The following is a 21,079-nucleotide window of genomic DNA, read 5'->3' as shown; positions in this document are numbered from 1 at the left end:
TCAGCAGTGTGAAAGTTTCTGAAGTGTGTACAGTTCAGGATTTTAATGATTTTTCTGTTCCCCCTGAGTGGTTTATGTGACTCATTGTCGGTTATTATACATCTTGAAGCTTTTATTACTGATCAGAACGGCGCTCTGGTGTACAAACACTGCATGTTCGAGCGTGTTTTAAATCTGAATCGTTATTCACGGATGTACTTGTGTTCAGGTTCAGCATGTATTTAGGGCTGGGTCATGGTGCTAACCAGCTGTTGGGGAAAAACTAGAAAGACGCTAAGTTCAGTCCGTAGGCTAATGATATTTCTGGTGATATTTATGTCTGAATCGAATTACATTTGAAACAAAACGTTCCTTGTCGTGGAATGCCTAGATTCCTAGATGCGTCATTACATTACTTTGTTGTTCAGATCGAGGACTTTGTGCTGTTGTTCGATGAAAGGAGTCAGACATAATCAGATTAGATTTTGGAGACGTTAATTATATTGTAAGTCCTGGAATTTATCAACAATGCTAACCCGTTTTGTTGTTCTTCTGATTCTTCTACTGAATAAAAGTCTATTTTTGTTTTCCTTCCACAGTCTGCCAAGCCTCAAGAACGTCAGTGTGGAAATCACAAAGCCTGACCAGCAGTCATACGACTCTACAAGTGAAAGCGGGGATGTGTTTATAAAAGAGGAAGCTAACACAAGACACAAGCATGATAATGATGTAGAGATTCCCTCAGAGCCTCTTAATAACGTCTCAGATCCTGGAGAGGATTTGCTAGAGATGCCTGGATACAAGGAACAGATCAGAGTTACGAGTTCAGGGGCTGGAAATCGTCCGAACCAGGCTGCAGGGTCTAAACGAACAGTGGACAAAGCGAGCGGTGGAACAAACGGAGCGAGTGCTGGAAAAGGTCCAGCTCCGCCAGTGGCACTGAAGACAAAAGCCAGCGTGGGTCGAGTTACAAGCCGTAACTTCGAGGCCACGAAAGAGGAAAGTACAAAAAAGCCTGCACAAAACGTCTCTGAGAAAAAGCCGAATAAATCTCCGACTACAAAAGAGCAGCCTGGTGTGTTTACTAAGTCTACAGACAAGTCAAAGATTCCAAAGAAAACACCTCCTGAACTTCTGCCAAAGCCGAGCAAAACACCAAACCCGAGCGTGTCACCCGATGCGTCAGTTTCCTCTCCAGCTCAGACACGTGAGACTGAGAGAAGAAACTCCAGCTCGAGTAACAATGTTACAAAACCCCGAGCGCCTCCACGTCAGTTAACAACTGAGACCAGCGCACCAGACCTAACTGTGGTGGAGGATGTAGAGAGCAAACCCAGTCAGGCACCACCTAAACCACCTTATCCCAAAGAACCGAAGAAAGAAAAGGATTCCAAGCCAATAGGCGCTGAGGAGAACCTGGAGCAGCCGTCATCTCCTGGTGGGTCAGAAACTAAGGATTCTAAAGAAGGTGCAAAGTCAAAGACGCGATCACAAACTCCTGCTGAAAAATCTCCCAAAAGTAGACCAGTGAAAATTTCAGTTAGCAAAAGCAAAGATGTGAATAAAACTGAAAATGAGAACAAGCCTCGCACTCCTTCAGAGTCGGAGCAACCGGAAAATAAGAAAGACAAAACTACAAATGAAACACGAGCCGTTGGGCCAAAGGGCACAACAAGGGTGAAGGCTGAAGCTTCACCAACAGGAAGCAGGCTGCCTCGCCTGACTCCGCCCAGCACGCCAAAACAGCCTGCAGAGGACCAGCTCGGAGAAGATGACTCACTCAAGCAACCCTCGCTTTCTGATGCCAAGCCAGAAAGCGATGATTCATCTCCAGTCAACGGTCCTCTAAGCCCTGCTGAACGTGACCAAGCTGCTGGGAATGTGGTGGTTAAGGCTTCAACTGAAACCAGATCCTCACCACGTGCAAAATGTCCAACCAAACCTAAATCCAGAAGGGAGGTGGAAAAAGTGAAAGCAGATCTCCATGCAGATTCTCAGACTACACTCCAAGTGTCGAACCAGAAGCTGGACAAGGCAGAAGAAAATCTGAATGGAAGTGTGGACGCATCAGAAGTTATTACTGACCTGGTAACTCAAACTGCTGAAGAGAACCAGGGCAAGTCCAATGCAACTGAAGTCAAGGATCAGAGAATGAACCTGGAGAGTGTGAGTATGAAGAACAGTGATCCTACACCAGACTTCAAAACTCTACCTAAAAAGGAGTTAGATGTTTCCAAAGAAGCTCAGGAAGTGACCATAGAGACTACTTTAGATCTTAAAACCCTATCTGAAGCATCTAAAAAGGAGCAGAACCAGGCTGGAGCAGACTCACAAACTCCAGCTCAAGTGTCTGTACAGAAAACAGGCAAAACTGAGAAGGTGTCAAGTGTAGATAAGAAGATCAAGTTCAAAACAGTCTCGAAATTAAGTGATGAAGCTGCACAGAAGAAAGATGAGACTGATTCTGGGCCAGGTGTGGATAATAAGACCAAGGACCACAAAATGGGCATAGATTTACCTCAGGAGGTTAAGAAGAAAGCAGGAAAAGCTAAAGAAGAGGCTGCTGAAAGTTCTGTAAAGGAAACCCAGGGCCAAGACATGCAGAACGCAGAACCTACAGCGGAGTTCAGGTCATCTCATGTGTCTGAAAATAAACTGGAGAATGTGGAACAAGTGCAGAGTTTGGATAAGACCAAGGATCATGATGCAGATTCTAAACAGAAACCAGACAAAGCCAGAGAGTCACCTAAAGCAGGCGTGAAGGCTGTGGAGAATACAGAAGACTTCAAACCTCAACTTGATTCATCTAACCAGAAAGCAAACAACGGTAAAGATGTGAGCCATACTCCAGAGTTCGCACCACTTCAAGCATCTCAAGAGGAAGTGAAAGGAGCTGACAAGTTGAAGGAGGCGATCGTTAAATCTCAAGACCATACAGCAGACCTGAAGGCTCCAGATCAAACATCTGATCATGTAAATACTGAAAAGGTTGCTGAGGAAACTAAACCAGGAACAGATGAGTCTGAACTTATAAAGCCACTAGATATTGGTGCACCTCGAGTCAAATCTGATCTTATCACCAAGGAAACTTTACTTGTTGCAGATCAGGAGAGACCAACTCCTAAAAAGGTGGACAAAATATCAGGCAAGCCATCAGTGGGCATCCAGGAAGAGTCCAAAGATCTCAAGATTGTAAACATTCAGCAATCTAATACAGCATCAGTCACACAGGATGCACCAAAATCTGAGCGTGAAGAACTGAGCGTGAGCGGTCTTGCAGTAAACGCTTTGTCTAAAACCTCAGACCCAGGAGGTCACAAGAAGGCAGAAGTTCCTACACCTCCTCAAGACCTCAAGGACGAACTAAAAGTCTCTAAGTCCTCCATTACAGAGGCTCCAGCTAAGGTGCAAGATGCAGAATCTGTCAAGGAGGAAACCACAAGGAAACCTGTTACCAAAACGGAACTGGAGCATCTTCAGCATGGAGGTCAGAAGCCTGGCATTAGGAAAGCAGAGAAACCAAAAGGTACAGAGCAAGTGACCTTCCAAACCGAGGAAATGACTGAGGTTAAAAAAACCAGCACCATCATCCAGCAACAGAATCTCGACCCCAAGAAATCTCAGAATTCCCCAGACTCAGAGAAATCATCTTCTCCAAAAAAGACCGCTAAGGACTTTCTTTTGGTTTCGAAACAGTTTTCGAAAAACGAGTCTCCATCGAGCTGGCTGGATGTCGACCAGGGTTTTGAAAAGAAGCAAAATAAAATGGAGAGGAAAATGGACTGTTCGGCCAGTGACGAAAGCCTCCTGGAAACCTCGGACGATTCGGAAGACTTCATACGCAAAATCAAAGAACTCTGCTCTCCTTTCTCTTTTCCTCCTAAGAAGCACAGCAAGTCCAGGATGATTTCACCTCCGTTTGCCTTGCCTGCTATTAAAGAAGATCACTTTGAGAAAACCTTTGATCCTGAGGAGTTTAAGTTTGGGATTAGGAAAACCACAGGCCCAAAAGATCCCTCTCCGGCCATGTTGATCAAGAAGAAAAGCGAAGATGTGAGAAATAAACAGCTTCTGAAACGCAAAGGAACCGAAGACAGTATGATCTTCAAAGCGTTGGCCTCCAGGCGAGGACAAGACAAAGAGGAAAAGACGGCAGACAATAAGGAGAATGGAGCAGATCAAGGAAGTGCTGAAACTCCTGCAAAAGTGTCTTCACGGTTAGAAAGAATGTCCATCCTTTCAAACCTCATGAACACTTCTAACTTACGGAGACCTCCAAATGAAGCTTTTTCCAGTGGGTCCTCGTCTCCTACAGCATCCCAACAAGTTCTGACATCAGAAGACATGAATGTGACGACGTCTGAAGTTGCACCCCAGGGAAGGGCAGAAGAGGACTTGACGGATCTTGTGATACCTCCTGGAGTTCCTGGTGATTCACCGAAGAGTCCACCGACTCCTCCGCCTCTTCCAAATTTCTCCGAAATCAAACTTCAAGATGTTCTGGGGAAATCCCTGAAAAAGGATCAAGAATCTGACAATTCAGGTGGCTCTCAGAGCCTAGAAGCATCTTCTGTGTTCACGGGAATCCCGATGGAAGTCCGCTCTGAAGCCCCTGACACAAACACAGGTCTGAACAAGCTTCCGGAGCCTCCAGCATCAATCTTTCCACCCAAACCACCAGAACAACAAACCAAATTGCCATCACTTGCACACACTCAGGTGAGTAGGAACATGGTGTAAGATTTCCTGTTTCCTGCACAATCATGTTCAGTTCTCAGGTTTCAGATCATGAATTATATACTCGGAGCAGGAGGAATGTAGACCCTCAGGGCTTTGGCTTATTGGTCAGGTAGTATAAACATCTCCTGAATCTTAGGGTACATTAAAGTGCCACTCCCCTTCCTTTTGAAGACCAACTCCCATGTAAGATGCTGGTGCTCATATAAACCTTTCAGAATGTTTGATTTTCGATGTTCTTTCATGTACAGCATCCACATTTCTTCTTCTTCTTCTTCTTCTACTTTCCGCTTCTCCCATTAGGGGGCGCCACAGCGGATCATCTGTCTCCATACCCCCCCTGTCCTCTACATCTGCCTCTTTCAAACCAACTACCTGCATGTCTTCCCTCACCACATCCATGAACCTCACAGCATCCACATTTAATCAGGTTTAATTGCTCAAGGGCCCCCAGAGTGGCAGCTTGGCCATTCGGGGGCTTGAACCCCAGAGCTTCCGAATAGTAACCCAGAGCCTTAACCACTGAACTCCCACTTCCCCTGATGAAGAGGAAAGATAATGCTCTGAGGAACAATATTGATAGAAGAACCTTGGATGGTTCTTGTGATTCACTCAATGGCAAAAGTATTGGGACACCCGACTTTTCCACCCAGATGTGAATCTTCCCCAAACTGTTCCCACAAAGTTGGAGGCTCATAGTTGCACAATCGTGTCTGGATGCTGCAGCACGGAATTTTTCCTTCACTTCATCTAGGAGCGTTTGCTTTTTTTTTTTTTAAGCCTCCACTCTTCTGGGAAGATGTTCCACTAGATTCTGTGGTGATTTTTGTGAGATTTATTCAGCCCCAAGGGTGTTAGTAAAGTCAGGTACTGATGTAGGGTGAGGTGAGGAGGCCTGGCCCAAGCCTGTTCACAAATACAGGTTCATGAAGATCTGCTTTCCATGGGTTGGAGTGGATGATGTCCTGCTATCGAGCTCTATTGAACACGAATGAATGTGAACACTCCAGGCCTTCTCACCTTCAGTATCTGACTTTACTAAAACCCTTGCATCTGAATGAACCTCCACAACATCTTGTGGAACATCTTTCCAGAAGAGTGGAGACTATTTTACCAGCACATGGAGACTCCATGTGGAATGAGATGTTCAGAAAGCACATATCGATCATTTAAGTCGAGTCGCAGCTAGTAATGTTATGGAGTAACCAAGAACTTTATTTCCTTTTGCAGATAACAACCGTCAGAGAGTTTCACAAGCGACCCGGGAAGGTACTGTAGCAAATCATTCTGCACCGTGATTAAACAATGTTCTCACCGAGTCTAACGAGGTTGTGTTTCCTCACAGCTGGTCATCTTCCAGCGAGCCGAGTTCGGCGGCAAGGCGTACGAGGTGTTCAGGGACGTCGATGACGCCACGTCGTTACAGCTCTCGCCTGTTATTTCTCTGAAAGCCATCAGAGGATGGTGAGAAGTTTTGCTTAGTAGGGAAACAAATGTCCGATTCTTTTTCAGCGGAGTAAACGGGAGTATTTTACGTGGGAAAGTGGGAAAGACGATTGTTTGAATGGACCGTTAATCGCCTTTGCATAACGTAATAAAGTTTTTTTAATCCCACCCTCCCCTGAAGGAATTCCTACTGTAGTTAAAAAATCTTTAATGCAAAACAAAGTCTTTGCTTTGTGGAAGAGCGAATTCCAGAAAATCCCCCGGCCTGCTCGGTCAGTTTAGTGAGATCATGGCGGCTCGAACGCACCAATCCCGATCGTGATAATCTGCTCCAGACTCTGTAGTTAAAATGATTATTCTTCATCTGTTTATTTCCATTAAGCAACTTTGTGATGATGTCCATTGTTAAAACTTGATTCAATTCAAATCAAATGTATTTGAGTTGTAAGGACCTTAAAATGTTAAACATTGAAGCTGGAAATTAAATGAAACTTACAAAATGGAACGCAATTGCAGTAAAAACAGCAAATTTTTATTAAACCAAGCAATCAAATCCAAAACGATGGGTAACAATAAAGTCAAAACCAGGCGGAATTCACACGCAAACAGAGTCCGAGGGGCAAAAACAGAGGCAGAAGTCAGCAGCTAGAGATCAGTCATGAACTATAGGGTTTTAGTCAAAAGAGCATTCATTCATTTAAAAGAGTCTTTGATGTGACTCAGAAGAACGATGACTAACGATGACTGTGTTCCTCTGAGAGAGAAGAACACCTATCTAATGTAAATACCCTGCCTGGGGTAAACATCATTACACATCTCACGTCTGATTGTACACAAATATTGCGTATCATGAAATGCTCATTAGCGACGTTCCTTTCTGTCCAGTTGGCTGCTCTATGAAAAGCCGGGATTCCAAGGACGGATCATCGCACTGGAGGAAGGGCCGACGGAATTGGTGAACGAGTGGGCGGAGCCGGAACCTAACCAGGAAGTGGGTCCAGACGGGATTCCCATTCCGAACAAACCGATGGTGATCGGTTCCATTCGTCTGGCTGTGAGGGTAAGAGGTTCTGAATCATTGCTGATATTTTGTGTAAAACACCTGAAGCTTCTCCTGATTGGAGATGAAGATTGCGCTCGCTATAGACGGGAAAGCGTGAACGTTGTCCCCTCGTGTAATCTCAGCAGGTTTAAGATCGACACGTTTCTCGGTTGTGAGCGCAGGCGACTCCTGCTATTGACTCACACGTTTATTCTACTACACGGGTCTACGCAAGCTTCCAGAAATATTCTGAAACTCTGCGTTCACCACCGTTTTTGAGAAGGAGCTGATAATATCGGTCTTGTGTGAAAGTCAGAAGGTTCAGGATGGACCATGAAATTGGCACGGGACAGGATTTCAGATTTGACACATCAGTGTGTGCCAGATATTTCGGAGGTCTCAGGAACCTGTAGAGAGCTGAGAGCAGTTAATAGAGATCCCTTATTAACTGCATAAAAGCTAATTGAGAGGAAACTAATTAACATGTTTCAGAAACCCATCGCAACATCTTCACAATAATACACTAATATAGAATTCTACACAATACTACACTACACTACATTCCACTATTTCACAATTCTACACTATACTACTATAGAATTCTAATATTATAGAATTAGCATTAGCATTATATATAGCATTATTTTAAATTATACACTGTACTTGCCAAGATATTTTCTGTATAATGTTTACATACGAACACAATACTGAACTGATATATATGTAAATGAATCAGTAGCTTCTGACCAATCAGAATGAGACTACAATTTATTTCTGTAAATAAGAGATATAACAATTATAGTAACTACTCCTTTCTAATAATAAAATGTTGAAGTATTTACTATATGTTAAATTATTTAGCATATGGACAAATTCTATCTTATTCTTCCTTATTTATATGTATTTAATTCTTTTAAATAACTGTACCACTACCATTAAATCATTAATCGTATCCCTGCTAGATTTTAGTATATTATGAGATTTGTGAGGTTTTAGCTCGAGCTGCTTTTCCGCTTGTGCTTGAGAAACAGAACAACATAATTCAATCGCGGGAAGGATTTAGGGAATTTCCAGAGCCTGAGTTTTAGTCGTTTAGTAGTTGAATCTTTTGTGATCTGGTGTTTATGGTTTTGGTGTTTAGTGGTTAAAGCCTTACAGAATCCCTACGACCAAATACGGCCAAAATCCTCCACACTTTCATTTCATCTTCTGCAAAAACAAATTAGTCTAATAACAAAAAATAAAAAAATTAGTCAGTAAAAAAAACATTATACTATATTACACTATACCACTCTATATATTACGTTATACTACCTTATACTATACTATTTTATATACTATATTATACTATACTACATTATACTATACCACTTTATATTATATTATACCAATCTACACACTACATTAATCTATATACTATATTATACTACACTATATTACATTATACATTATACTATTCCACTTTATATTATATTATACTATACCAATCTACACACTACATTAATCTATATACTATATTATAGATATAGTCCTCCAGGCTAAAGAGGAGGGGGACCTTCCAGAGTGTTTCCAGTGTTTCGGTTCAAAAGCCAGCATCTCTGATGGTATGGGGTGCATAAGTGCATACGGTATGAGCAGCTCACATGTTGTGGAAGGCACTATGCTCCCCTCCAAACGACATCTATTTCAGGGAAAGCCTTGTGTATTTCAGCAGGACGATGCAAAACCACATACTGCAGCTATTACAGCTATAACAGCATGACTTCGTAGTAGTAGAGTCCGGGTGCTGAATTGTCCAGATATTTCACCTATAGAGCACATATGGTGCATCATTAAACATAAAATAGGAATGGGACCAAATCTCAACAGCAAAACTCCAGAAACTCGTAACCTCAATGCCCAGACGTCTTCTAACTGTTTTAAAAAGAAGAGGAGATGCTCCACCACTGTAAACATGCCCCTGTGCCAACTTTTGAGACTCATTTTGTGCATAAAAGTGTAAAATCTCTCAGTTTAAACATTTATGTTCTCGATGTTCTATTGTGAATAAAATATTGGCTCATGTGATTTCAAAGTCTTTTAGTTTTCATTTTATTCAAATTTTTAAAAACACTATATTGCACTTCTCAAATACACAATGCTACACTACATCACACAAACGTGAAATATACTATAGAATTCAACAGTAGAATATTAGACTATATCTTGAGGTGTGTGTGATCATAGATTAGTTTATTAAATCTGGAATCTGTTGAATATTATTAGTGATCTGTGTGCTGTGTGTGCTCTTCGCTTGCTCTCTATTTAACGTGTTGAAAATTTCTTAGATTTTTTTGGTGTTTTCTGCCTCAGGATTACAGCCTGCCGAGGATCGAGATCTTCTCAGAACCGAACGGACTGGGCCGGCTGTCCTCGTTCTGTGATGACATAATCGAACTCGGTACCTTCGGGCGTCCCCACAGCGCTGGATCCATCAAGGTCCACTCTGGAGTGTGAGTGATCCTCAGCCTGCTCTCAGATTACAGCAGTTTGTTTAGTGCAGAAGAAGCTGGCAAAGCCGTGTGTTTTAGAGAAAGAGCACAGGCACTTTGGGTGGAGCTCAGCACTTTGGCAGTGCCACTCTACATGAGGCCTGTTTCTCATTTACAGGAAATTAGATTCAGCTTTGTGTGCAGAGAAAGAAAAGAGTTCCTCACTCGCTTCTTCTTTGAAAAATCATTTGTAGTTGTGGAGTTCTACAGAGAACCTCTAAGACGGTTCTCCAGACAGTTTTTAAGTGTTTAGGGTACAAAAGTTTAACCTTTTGTTAAGAAAAATAGTCAAACAATCTAATATCGAGAGAGAGACAGTTAGACAAACAAATTTTGTGAGAGTGAGACAGTTAGACAGACAGACTCTGAGAGTGAGACAGTTAGACAAACAGATTCGGTGAGAGTGAGACAGTTAGGCAGACAGACTCGGTAAGAGTGAGACAGTTAGGCAGACAGACTCGGTAAGAGTGAGACAGTTAGGCAGACAGACTCGGTGAGAGTGAGACAGTTAGGCAGACAGACTCGGTGAGAGTGAGACAGTTAGGCAGACAGACTCGGTAAGAGTGAGACAGTTAGGCAGACAGACTCTGTGAGAGTGAGACAGTTAGACTGACAGACTCTGTGAGAGTGACACAGTTAGACTGACAGACTCTGTGAGAGTGACACAGTTAGACTGACAGACTCTGTGAGAGTGACACAGTTAGACTGACAGACTCTGTGAGAGTGACACAGTTAGACTGACAGACTCTGTGAGAGTGACACAGTTAGACTGACAGACTCTGTGAGAGTGACACAGTTAGACTGACAGACTCTGTGAGAGTGACACAGTTAGACTGACAGACTCAGTAGGAGTGACACAGTTAGACTGACAGACTCAGTAGGAGTGAGACAGTTAGACAGACAGACTCTGTGAGAGTGAGACAGTTAGACAAACAGATTCGGTGACAGTGAGACAGTTAGACAGACAGACTCGGTAAGAGTGAGACAGTTAGGCAGACAGACTCGGTAAGAGTGAGACAGTTAGGCAGACAGACTCGGTAAGAGTGAGACAGTTAGGCAGACAGACTCGGTAAGAGTGAGACAGTTAGGCAGACAGACTCGGTAAGAGTGAGACAGTTAGGCAGACAGACTCGGTGAGAGTGAGACAGTTAGGCAGACAGACTCGGTGAGAGTGAGACAGTTAGGCAGACAGACTCGGTGAGAGTGAGACAGTTAGGCAGACAGACTCGGTAGGAGTGAGACAGTTAGGCAGACAGACTCGGTAGGAGTGAGACAGTTAGGCAGACAGACTCGGTAGGAGTGAGACAGTTAGGCAGACAGACTCGGTAGGAGTGACACAGTTAGACTGACAGACTCTGTGAGAGTGACACAGTTAGACTGACAGACTCTGTGAGAGTGAGACAGTTAGACAAACAGATTCGGTGACAGTGAGACAGTTAGACAGACAGACTCGGTAAGAGTGAGACAGTTAGGCAGACAGACTCGGTGAGAGTGAGACAGTTAGACAGACAGTCGGTGAGAGTGAGACAGTTAGACAGACAGAGTCGGTGAGAGTGAGACAGTTAGGCAGACAGACTCGGTAAAAGTGAGACAGTTAGGCAGACAGACTCGGTGAGAGTGAGAGAGACAGTTGTGGATGCAGGTTCAGTGGAATGTCTCAGACCTGCTACTGCGTGTCTGGAGTTAATAAATCTGCAGTGTGGGAGATGTTTGAGACCTGAAACCTGACACTGTTTCCAAATACAACACATTTAATAAGGTGCTTTTTACTGCTCACAGATTTGACCATAAATTTATGCCCCGACTGTCTCTTAGCCTGGGGGGCACATACTTTCAGTTATATGGTGTTAAAACTGCAGAATTCTGGACTTATGGTTTCTTTTAGCTTTTTAATAAATCTGTATAATTCTGTCTAATGTTAGGATGGATAATCTGTCCATTAAAAGATATGAGAACAACAATAATACAGTAAAATGTTTTAAATGATTTATAAAAGTGACTGACATTTGAATACATTTGTTAATGTCTCAATGTTTTTGTGTGTCTGTCTGCGGATGTCTGTCTGTCTGTCTGTCTTTCTTTCTGTCTGTGTGTTTGTGTCTGCACGCTGTCTCCGTCTTTCTCTGTCTGTCTGTCTGTCTCTATCTCTGTCCGTCTGTGTGTTTGTGTCTGTCTGTCTTTCTATCTCTGTCTGTCTGGATGTCTGTCTGGATGTATGTTTGTGTCTGTCTATCTGTCTCTGTGTTTGTGTCTGCCGTCTGTCTGTCTGTCTGTGTGTTTCTGTCTCCATACTGTGCGTGTTTGTGTGTGTCTGCACAATTTGTCTCTGTGTGTGTGTGTGTGTGTGTGTGTGTGTGTGTGTGTGTGTAGTTGGCTAGTGTTCAGTGATCCGGATTTCCAGGGTATGTTGTCGGTGTTGACTGTAGGAGAGTATCCGTGTCCAGAGTCGTGGGGTTTTCACGATCCCTTCGTCGGATCTTTACGTCCTCTCAAAATGGTAAAGAATCGTTATTCAGTGTTTATTTCCCCACACGAACACCTGCACACGAACACAAACAACTGTAACCTTCTGCCTTTCTCTGTTTCAGGGTGGAATCAAGGTGGAAAATCCTCACGAAGTGGGGGTCAGTTCACTTTACAACCACACACACACACACACATACACACACATACACACACACACATATCACCCTTCCTGAATCCTTGTCCTGGTTTAAACCTTGTAGCAGCTACATGTATGGCCAAAAGTATTGGGACCCTTTTCCAGATATCTGGACATACACAATTGTACAGGACATCTTTGATACCTGACTTTACTAACACTCTTGTGGCTGAATAGATCTCACCAAATTAACCACAAAAATCAAGTGGAACATCTTCCCAGAGGAGTGGAGCTCATTATAACAGGAAATAGGGACTAAATGCAGAATAGGATGTTGAAATAGATCTTATGGTCAGATGTTCACAAACTTTTGGCCATACAGTTTATAAACCCTCGTGCTTTCACCAGCCTAGTTCTGCCAGATGAATTTCTGTTTCATTTAGTTTCAAAAGATGTTGCATTGTTTGTGTCGTAGAATTTGAGTTTATTAGATTTTTATATTAGAATAATTAGAAATTATTAGTTTATAAATTAGTTTATAGAAATTCTAAACTAATAAAATTGCCTTTCTTTGTTATAATTGTTTTTTCTTTTTTTTTTTTTGCATTTTTCTTGTTTAGATGTTATTATTTAAATATATTAGTATTTTTATTAAATCAGTTTTTTTTTTTTTTTTTTTTTTTCAGTTGAATTTCATGTTTTTCAAGGCAAAATATTTTATATATAATAATATATTATACATAATATGAATTTTTTATATATATATATATATATAATAATTAATCAATATTATTATTATTATTATTATTAATATTATCAAAAAATATATAATTAATAATTAATTATAATTAATATATATATTTTATATATATATATAAAAAATATGGAACACTTTTTTTTTTTTTTATTACTTTTAAAAACCGCTGTAGGATCTCGCCGTCTTTTAAGGCTCACCATCACATTTCATTGCTTGTGTGTGTGTGTGTGTGTGTGTGTGTGTGTGTGTGTGTGTGTGTGTGTGTGTGTGTGTGTGGGTAAATAAGCATATCTGTGCTCACCACTTTTATTCTACAACAACATAATGATTACTTTCCAACAAGAGGAAATGTTAAGGCACTGGGTGGCATCCATTTAGAAGTGTGTGTGTGTGTGTGCGCGCGTGTGTGCGCGCGTGTGTGTGTGTGTGTTTCAGGCGTTGAAACAGGTTTAAACTGGGCATGCTCAGACACAGTTAAAGGGGCTGGATTTAGCTTAAAGGATTTGCTTGAACAAGTGTCTAGTCAGGAGCATCTCTGTGATGATTACAGCAACAAGAGAGAAAAGAAAAATAAATTATAGAGGACACATTTCTTTATTTATTATTATGTTTATAATAATTAAAGAGCTTGACGTATGCTTCTGCTTATATGATGAAACAATTCCAGTTTTTAGTCTTCTAAATATGAATATAATTATTTATATATATCAAATAAACTGCATTAATAGTTTAAATAAAAAATAAAAATCTTAAATAAAAGATTGTCAAACTAAAATATATTAAGAAGAGAATTTATGCTAATAAATTATTTGAATATTTAATGTGATTTTTATATTAAATTATATTATTATTATTATTAATAATAATAAATAAATGAAATAAAGCATTTCAGTAGAATCATCTCCTGAACATGCCTCCTGGAGCTGATTGTTATTAGTGATCACCGCATAAGGAAACGTGTTGCTGCAACGCCAAACGTTGCCGTGGGGAGGAAGCTCGGGACGGGATCCCAGAATTCCTAGCATTCTGGACATGCATAGGCCGGGCAAAACGAGCATTCCATTCCCTTCACGCGTTCCTGTCTGGTTCAGCAGCAGATCCTGTTTACCAACAAATCATGGCTAGCTTCAGTGGCAAACTAGTTAGCAACCACTGCTAGCTTTCAATTTTATAGTTGGTTCTGTAACTAATTCAACTTTTTTTTAATATAATTTATATTCATTTGATCTATTACTAATGTTTTGTTTAATTATTTTAAATTCTGTGATTATTTTAAATAATCTTTATTTAAATACGGTTTAAACTTCCTTGTTATCCTGCATTCATAGTTTTTTATTTTTATTTAACTCGTAATTATTTAAACTCTTCTTTAAAACTTAATGCAGTATATAATAGTTATTCACTGTTTTAATGGGTTTTTGATTTTTGTTTATTTAGCATTTTATTTTATGTAGTAAATAATTCACTTTATGCTGCATTTTTGCATTTTGCATTTTTATTTATTTATTTATTTAATTGAATTAAAAAATATTTTGGTTTTAAATATAATTATTTCTTATTTATTTATTTTATATTTTTGTATTTGTTTGTGTTTTGTTGTTTATTTATTTTTATATATTAGAATAATCAATTAAAATTAATGTATTAGTTGACAATAAATACAATACAATACATTTTTCAATAGTAAATACATTTTTGTCTCTTTTATTTAATTATGCATATTGTCTATTTATTATTGTGTTTTCTCTCTCTCTTTCTCTTTCTTTCTCTTGCTCTCTCTTTCTCTCTTTCTCTCTCTCTCTCTCTCTCTCTCTCTCTCTCTCTCTCTCTCTCTCTCTCTCTCTCTCTCTCTCTCTCTTTCGCTCTCTCTTTCTCTCGCTCTCTCTCTTTCGCTCTCTCTTTCTCTCGCGCTCTCTCTCTTTCGCTCTCTCTTTCTCTCTCTCTCTCTCTCTCTCTCTCTCTCTCTCTCTCTCTCTCTCTCTCTCTCTCTTTCTCTCGCTCTCTCTCTCTCTCTCTCTCTCTCTCTCTCTCTCTTTCGCTCTCTCTTTCTCTCGCTCTCTCTCTCTCTCTCTCTTTCTCTCTCTCTCTCTCTCTCTCGCTCTCTCTCTCTCTCTCTCTTCTCTCTCTCTCTCTCTCTCTCTCTCTCTCTCTCTCTCTCTCTCTCTCAGGCCGTGTTGTATGAGGATCCTCAGTTCCAGGGCTCCTGTCTGGAGATTGACACGGACATGCACAACATCTCTGAGGAAGACGACGAGGAGGAGTGTGAAGGTGATGGACCGAACGCAGACCAGAAGAAGAAGAAGCTGTTGTCGATCGGCTCTCTGAAGATCCTCAGTGGCCTGTAAGTGGATCGTTCATCACCGCTGCAGAGCATTCTGGGATTTCTGCTCAGGATTTGATGATTTATGAAATAAATAAGGATGATCTGAATGAAGGGCACCTGCTGGGTCACATGACCTGCATTACTGACATTTTAAAATTAATGATAATTATATTAATAATTGCAGTATGAGTTATTATAATACTAAATTATTCTACTAATAGAATATCATTTAAAGATATATTTATTGTTTAATAGTAATTATTTTATGATTTTTAATATTAATAACTGTCAAATTGATCTATTTTTATTAAAGCAAATTTACATTCACTTTGAAAATTTTTTAAATATATATTTATTTTAAATGATTCAAATAAAAAATTATCAATTACTTTAGCGTCCCTTTAGCCTAGGTCATGTAACTGTGACTCTTTAGTAGTGATTTTGTGTGTGTGTGTGTGTGTGTGTGTGTAGGTGGGTGGGCTACACAGAGCCAGAGTTTGAGGGTCGTCAGTACGTGTTGGAGGAGGGTGAATATGTTGACTGCTCTGATTGGGGAGCTGGGGACACACTGCTCTCACTCCGCCCCCTACAGTCGGTAAGCCCCGCCCCTTCATAAAACTGTCCTCACTTTACACAATTAGGTGATTGTATGTGTGTGTGTTTGTATATACTCTTTCTGTGTGAGTGGATCCTTTTGAAGTAACTGAGTGTGTGTGTGTGTGTGTCCTTCAGGACTTTGTATCTCCTCAGCTGAAGTTGTTCACTGAGTGTGATTTCAGTGAGAGGAGTCTGACTGCTGACCTGCTCGTCCCCGTCATGGCCATGGAGGAGACGGCGTACGGTAGCAAGTCCCAGTCCGCTGAAGTCGTCTCTGGAGTGTGAGTGTCTGTCTGATCACACACACACACACACACACACACACACACACACACACACACACACACACACACAATTTCTTAATGTCTTCCACAACTTCCAGCAAAGATTTGAAATCTACACAAACGGTACACACTCAAAAAACCTCATATAAATATAATATAATAATAGTAATAATACTATAGGCTGCTTTTGATTAATATTGATATTGTTTTCTTTTCTTTTTTCATTTAATTTTATTATTGTATTTGTTTTATATATATAATAAAATGCAGTATAATGTAATATAATTATTAGGTGTGTTTTAATCATTAGAATTGTACAACGTTTGTGTAGTATTCTGCGGTACATACACACTGATCCAGCGATTAGTTACATGAGGTATCATGAGGCTGTATAAGCTTCCATACAATAGACTTTATTTGTCACTTATACATTACAGTAGAGTGAACATCTTTTCTTCGCATTTTCCAGTTTGTTCAGAAGCTGGGGTCAGCCATGATACAGCACCCCTGAAGCACAAAGGGCTAAAGGCTCTGCTCAGGGGCCCAAGATTGGCAAATATCGATATTGGGGCTTGAAATTAGGGCCTCCCGACCAGTAGCCCAGCGCCTTAACCACTGAGCTACCCCCCAACTACCAGTGAGCTACCCCTTTTTACCACTGAGCTACCCCTTCCCACCAGTGAGCTACCCCTTCATACCAGTGAGCTACCCCTCCCTACCACTTTGCTTCCCCTTCCCACCACTGAGATACCCCTTTCCATGATTGAGCTACCACTTCCCTACCACTCCTCACCAGTGAGCTACTACTCCCCACACATGTATTTTAATTTACATTACGTAACATGAGGTTACATGAGGTTGTAAAAGCTTTTATTAGGTTACAGGAGGTAACATGAGGTAATGTTACATGAGGTTATATACGTTTTTATGAGGTAACACGTGGTTGTATAAGCTTTTGTGGTTACATGAGGTAACATAAAGTAACATTAGGTAACGTGAGGTTGTATAAGCTTTTATGAGGTAACGTGAAGTAGCATGTTACATGAGGTATAAGCTTTTATGAGGTAACATGAGGTAATGATGCAACCTTATGTATCATTACCTCGTTACCTCATAAAAGTTGTATAAACCTTTGAGGTAACATAAGGTTCCATGAGGTAATGTGAGGTAACACTGGGTTACGTGAGGTTATGTAAAGGTTACATTAGGTTATGTGTGCTTACATGTGGTTACCTGAGGGGGGGGGGGGGTGTGTGTGTGTGTGTGTGTGTGTGTGTGTGTGTGTGTGTGTGTGTGTGTGTGTGTGTGTGTGTGTGTGTGTGTGTGTGTGTGTGTGTGTGTGTGTGAGAGAGAAAGAGAGAGAGAGAGAAACTGACTGCTAGAGAATGTGAGTGTAAAAACAGAGCCATCTCCATCGTTACAGCTCTCTCACACACACACACACACACACACACACACACACACACACACATTTGTGTTTTCTTCTCTTTAGTTTAGATAAATCTGTCATGTTAGTCATCGCGTATGAGAGGTATTTCAGGAAGTTGGAGAGCAGAAATAGGAAGTTGGTCATGACGTTCAGGATATCTAAAAATAATATTTATTGATATATTTCTCCAGATTCACAGAGTGATACACGTAGAAACGGGAAAACAATCAACCCCCAGGTGGCATGATGAAGCATGATGAAGTCAGTGTGATCACGACAATGCTCATTATTTTCCTTCAGCAACACGTCCTGATGGGTTCAATTCCTCCTTGATTTTTCCTGTTGCTATGGAAACATTAAAGCTCTGGAATGATCACAATCATTTATAAACCAGTACTCTGTATCAGGTCAGATATTTCAGATGTTCTGTATCAGGCCAGATGTTTAAGGGGCTCTGTATCAGGCCAGATGTTTGAGGTGCTCTGTATCAGGCCAGATGTTTGAGGTGCTCTGTATCAGGCCAGATGTTTGAGGTGCTCTGTATCAGGCGAGATGTTTCAGATGCTCTGTATCAAGGAGGATGTTTCAGATGTTATGAATTAGGCCAGATGTTTGAGGTGATCTGTATAAGGTCAGATGTTAAAGACGAGGAGATCACCTACACACACACACACACACACATTGATGAGTAAATACAGGTTTGGTTTTTGCTTAGAGAAACACTTTCTTATGACTTTATAAACACTGTGTGTGTGTGTGTGTGTGTGTGTGTGTGTGTGTGTGTGTGTGTGTGTGTGTGTGTGTGTTTCTCTCGGTACAGATGGGTGGTGTTTGAAAACCCTGCGTTCTCCGGTGAAGTGTATGTGTTGGAGAAAGGGCTCTACTCGAGTCCAGAGGATTGGGGCGCTTGCAATCACAAGATCTCCTCCATCCAACCCGTGTACCTGGTAACAATCTAATAATACATCTTCATCTTCCTCTGCATCATCATCTTTATCATCATCATCTGCATCCAAGGCTAAAAAGTCGTTAGGGCACTTAGAAGCCGTTGCTATGGTGGTCGCTAGGGTGCTAAATGGTCAGGGGTTAAATGTGGCTATTGTGGTACTGCTAAACTCTTTCTAGGTCAGGGGTGTCAAACTCAAATTCACAGTGGGTCAAAATTAACAACTGGGACGAAATCGCGGGCCAAACTCAATATTTATGGAAAAATTACTGTTGTGCATGTTTTCTGTAATCTCGTGAGGGAGACTCCTGAGTGGTGTTTTGTTCATCTTCATCAAAGAGAACAGTTGCTCACAGAGATATGAGATGCCGAACACAGAGAGGATTTGAGCAGCTTGGACACGGAGTCGGAGCAGTGTGTCGGGGAGGAAACATGGAAACTGTGCAGCACACACAGAGTCGTACTTTGACTTGAGCGTGTCTCTACACTGGAGTTCAATCAGCTCCATTTGGAGGTTGGTTGGTGGGCTTTCCACGTCAACCACAAACGGATTACTGAGCAGTTCAAATCTGCATTTCTGGGCTTCAAAGTCGGTAAATCTGCGGGTAAATTCAGTTTTTCAGCGGTCTCGACTGACGCGCCAACGCACCAACAAAGCATTCTGGGATTTGTATTATTAGTATATGTGCTATATACTGGCGGGCAGCTCTAATACACATTTGATATGACCTTGCGGGCCAAATATAATTACACGGCCTGAGTTTGACAGGTTGTCAATAGCAATAAACATTGCAGAATATGGTGTTGCTAGGTGATCGAATTGTGTTGTTATTTGGTCAGTAGGGTGTTGTAGGTGGTTGATAGTGTTGTTTGTGGTCAGTAGGGTGTTGCTAAGTGGTCAGTAGGGTGTTGTTTGTGGTCAGTAGGGTGTTGTTTGTGGTCAGTAGGGTGTTGCTGAGTGGTTGATAGGGTGTTGTTTGTGGTCAGTAAGGTGTTGCTAAGTGGTTGATAGGGTGTTGTAGGTGGTCAGTAGGGTGTTGTTTGTGGTCAGTAGGGTGTTGCTAAGTGGTTGATAGGGTGTTGTAGGTGGTCAGTAGGGTGTTGCTAAGTGGTTGATAGGGTGTTGTAGGTGGTCAGTAGGGTGTTGCTAAGTGGTTGATAGGGTGTTGTAGGTGGTCAGTAGGGTGTTGCTAAGTGGCCGCTAATTTATCCCATGGGAAGCTGAGCCAGAACTTCTCTTACAAATGTTCAACAACAAAACTGTAATTCTAAATAAATTGTAATTGTTGCTGATTGTTGTTGAGGAGTTTTTTTACATCTACTTATTTTTGTTTGTCTGCAGGATCAGACCGCCGGACTGCCGAGGTTCAAGGTGAGAGCTGAGCGGTGTAATTGTGTCTGAATGTCATTAAAGCGGATATTAGATATGACGAATGGACATTTATCATATATTGTTTTTGCAAATGGTCACATGACACGTCCTGACAGAAAGTAAAGTAAACTGTGTTGTTTTGTTGTGCGTTTCAGGTGGAGTTGTTCTCTGAACCCGGGTTTCTTGGTGATCATCTGGTCCTGGAGGAGAGTTCACCGTTCCTGCCAGACGGATTTCACCCTCGCTCGTGTAAAGTCCTGGCTGGAAGGTGTGTGTACGTCTTACACAACCAGACGAAAACCTGTTTGTGTCCGAGTGGAGGGTGTTAGACTTTTCACGTGGTGTTGTTTTTGCAGGCTGTGTGTGTTTGGGTCACAGATGAGTGTGCCTCAAAGCTGGTTGTGAATTTGTGTTACAGTTGGATCTGTGTGTGTGTGTGTGTGAGTGTGTGTGTGTGTGTGTGTGTGAGTGTGTGTGTATGTTTGTTGTGTGGTTGTTTGTCTATTGCACCTGGTTGTGTTAGCGTGTGTAAGTAATAACCAGACAACTTCAAATTTTTGTACCACCATATTGTGTTACAGCTGATGTATATGTGGATTATACCTGTTTGTATGTTTATAGTGTGTGTGTGTGTGTGTGTGTGTGTGTGTGTGTGTGTGCGCGCGCGCGTGTTGTAACAGCTGGGTGGCGTTTGAAGGCCCTCAGTTCACAGAGAACATGTACGTCCTGGAGGAAGGAGAATACTGTAACACTTTTGTGATGGGCGGAGCCACCACTGACTGCACCATCCAATCACTGCACACCATCGGCCATGTGAGTAAAAGAGGGAGAGAGGAAAAAAGAGGAGGGGAAAAAAGAGATGGGGAAGTGGACTGGAAAAAGAAGAGAGAGAGAGAGAGAGAGAGATAAAAAAGAAAGAGGGAGAAAGGAAAAGAAGGAGAAATGGGTAAAAAGAAAGAGAGATGGAAGAGAAGGGGAAAGAGTTGGGGAAATGGAGGGAAAGAATAGGAAAGAAAGGGGAGGTTGGGGAAAAA

The 21,079-nt window shown here is 41.4% G+C and overlaps 2 protein-coding genes across 5 annotated transcripts in view; both read left to right on the top strand.

Moving 5' to 3' along the window:
• The window catches only part of srrm1 (serine/arginine repetitive matrix 1), a 99,484-nt gene extending 84,392 nt beyond the window's left edge, over positions 1-15,092 (top strand). The window contains exon 18 of the mRNA XM_083544601.1: positions 15,065-15,092. The gene's annotated coding sequence lies outside the window, so the exon portion shown is untranslated. The remainder of the gene's footprint in view (positions 1-15,064) is intronic.
• The window catches only part of crybg1a (crystallin beta-gamma domain containing 1a), a 64,192-nt gene that overhangs the window by 37,803 nt on the left and 5,310 nt on the right, over positions 1-21,079 (top strand). For all 4 annotated transcript variants that reach the window (XM_083544507.1, XM_083544506.1, XM_083544508.1 and 1 more), the window contains 14 exons: positions 579-4,698; positions 5,947-5,985; positions 6,062-6,180; positions 7,048-7,222; positions 9,557-9,696; positions 12,106-12,232; positions 12,324-12,359; positions 15,263-15,435; positions 15,889-16,012; positions 16,150-16,295; positions 18,548-18,674; positions 20,016-20,045; positions 20,201-20,313; positions 20,726-20,858. In XM_083544507.1, coding sequence (XP_083400633.1) covers positions 579-4,698; positions 5,947-5,985; positions 6,062-6,180; positions 7,048-7,222; positions 9,557-9,696; positions 12,106-12,232; positions 12,324-12,359; positions 15,263-15,435; positions 15,889-16,012; positions 16,150-16,295; positions 18,548-18,674; positions 20,016-20,045; positions 20,201-20,313; positions 20,726-20,858 — 5,602 coding nt within the window. The remainder of the gene's footprint in view (positions 1-578; positions 4,699-5,946; positions 5,986-6,061; positions 6,181-7,047; positions 7,223-9,556; positions 9,697-12,105; positions 12,233-12,323; positions 12,360-15,262; positions 15,436-15,888; positions 16,013-16,149; positions 16,296-18,547; positions 18,675-20,015; positions 20,046-20,200; positions 20,314-20,725; positions 20,859-21,079) is intronic.

The sequence above is a fragment of the Silurus aristotelis genome, assembly GCF_946808225.1.
Source record: "Silurus aristotelis genome assembly, chromosome: 6".
Classification (NCBI taxonomy): domain Eukaryota; kingdom Metazoa; phylum Chordata; class Actinopteri; order Siluriformes; family Siluridae; genus Silurus; species Silurus aristotelis.
The sequence above is the reverse complement of the archived record's forward strand: the minus strand, read 5'-3'. Positions and strand labels throughout refer to the sequence as shown.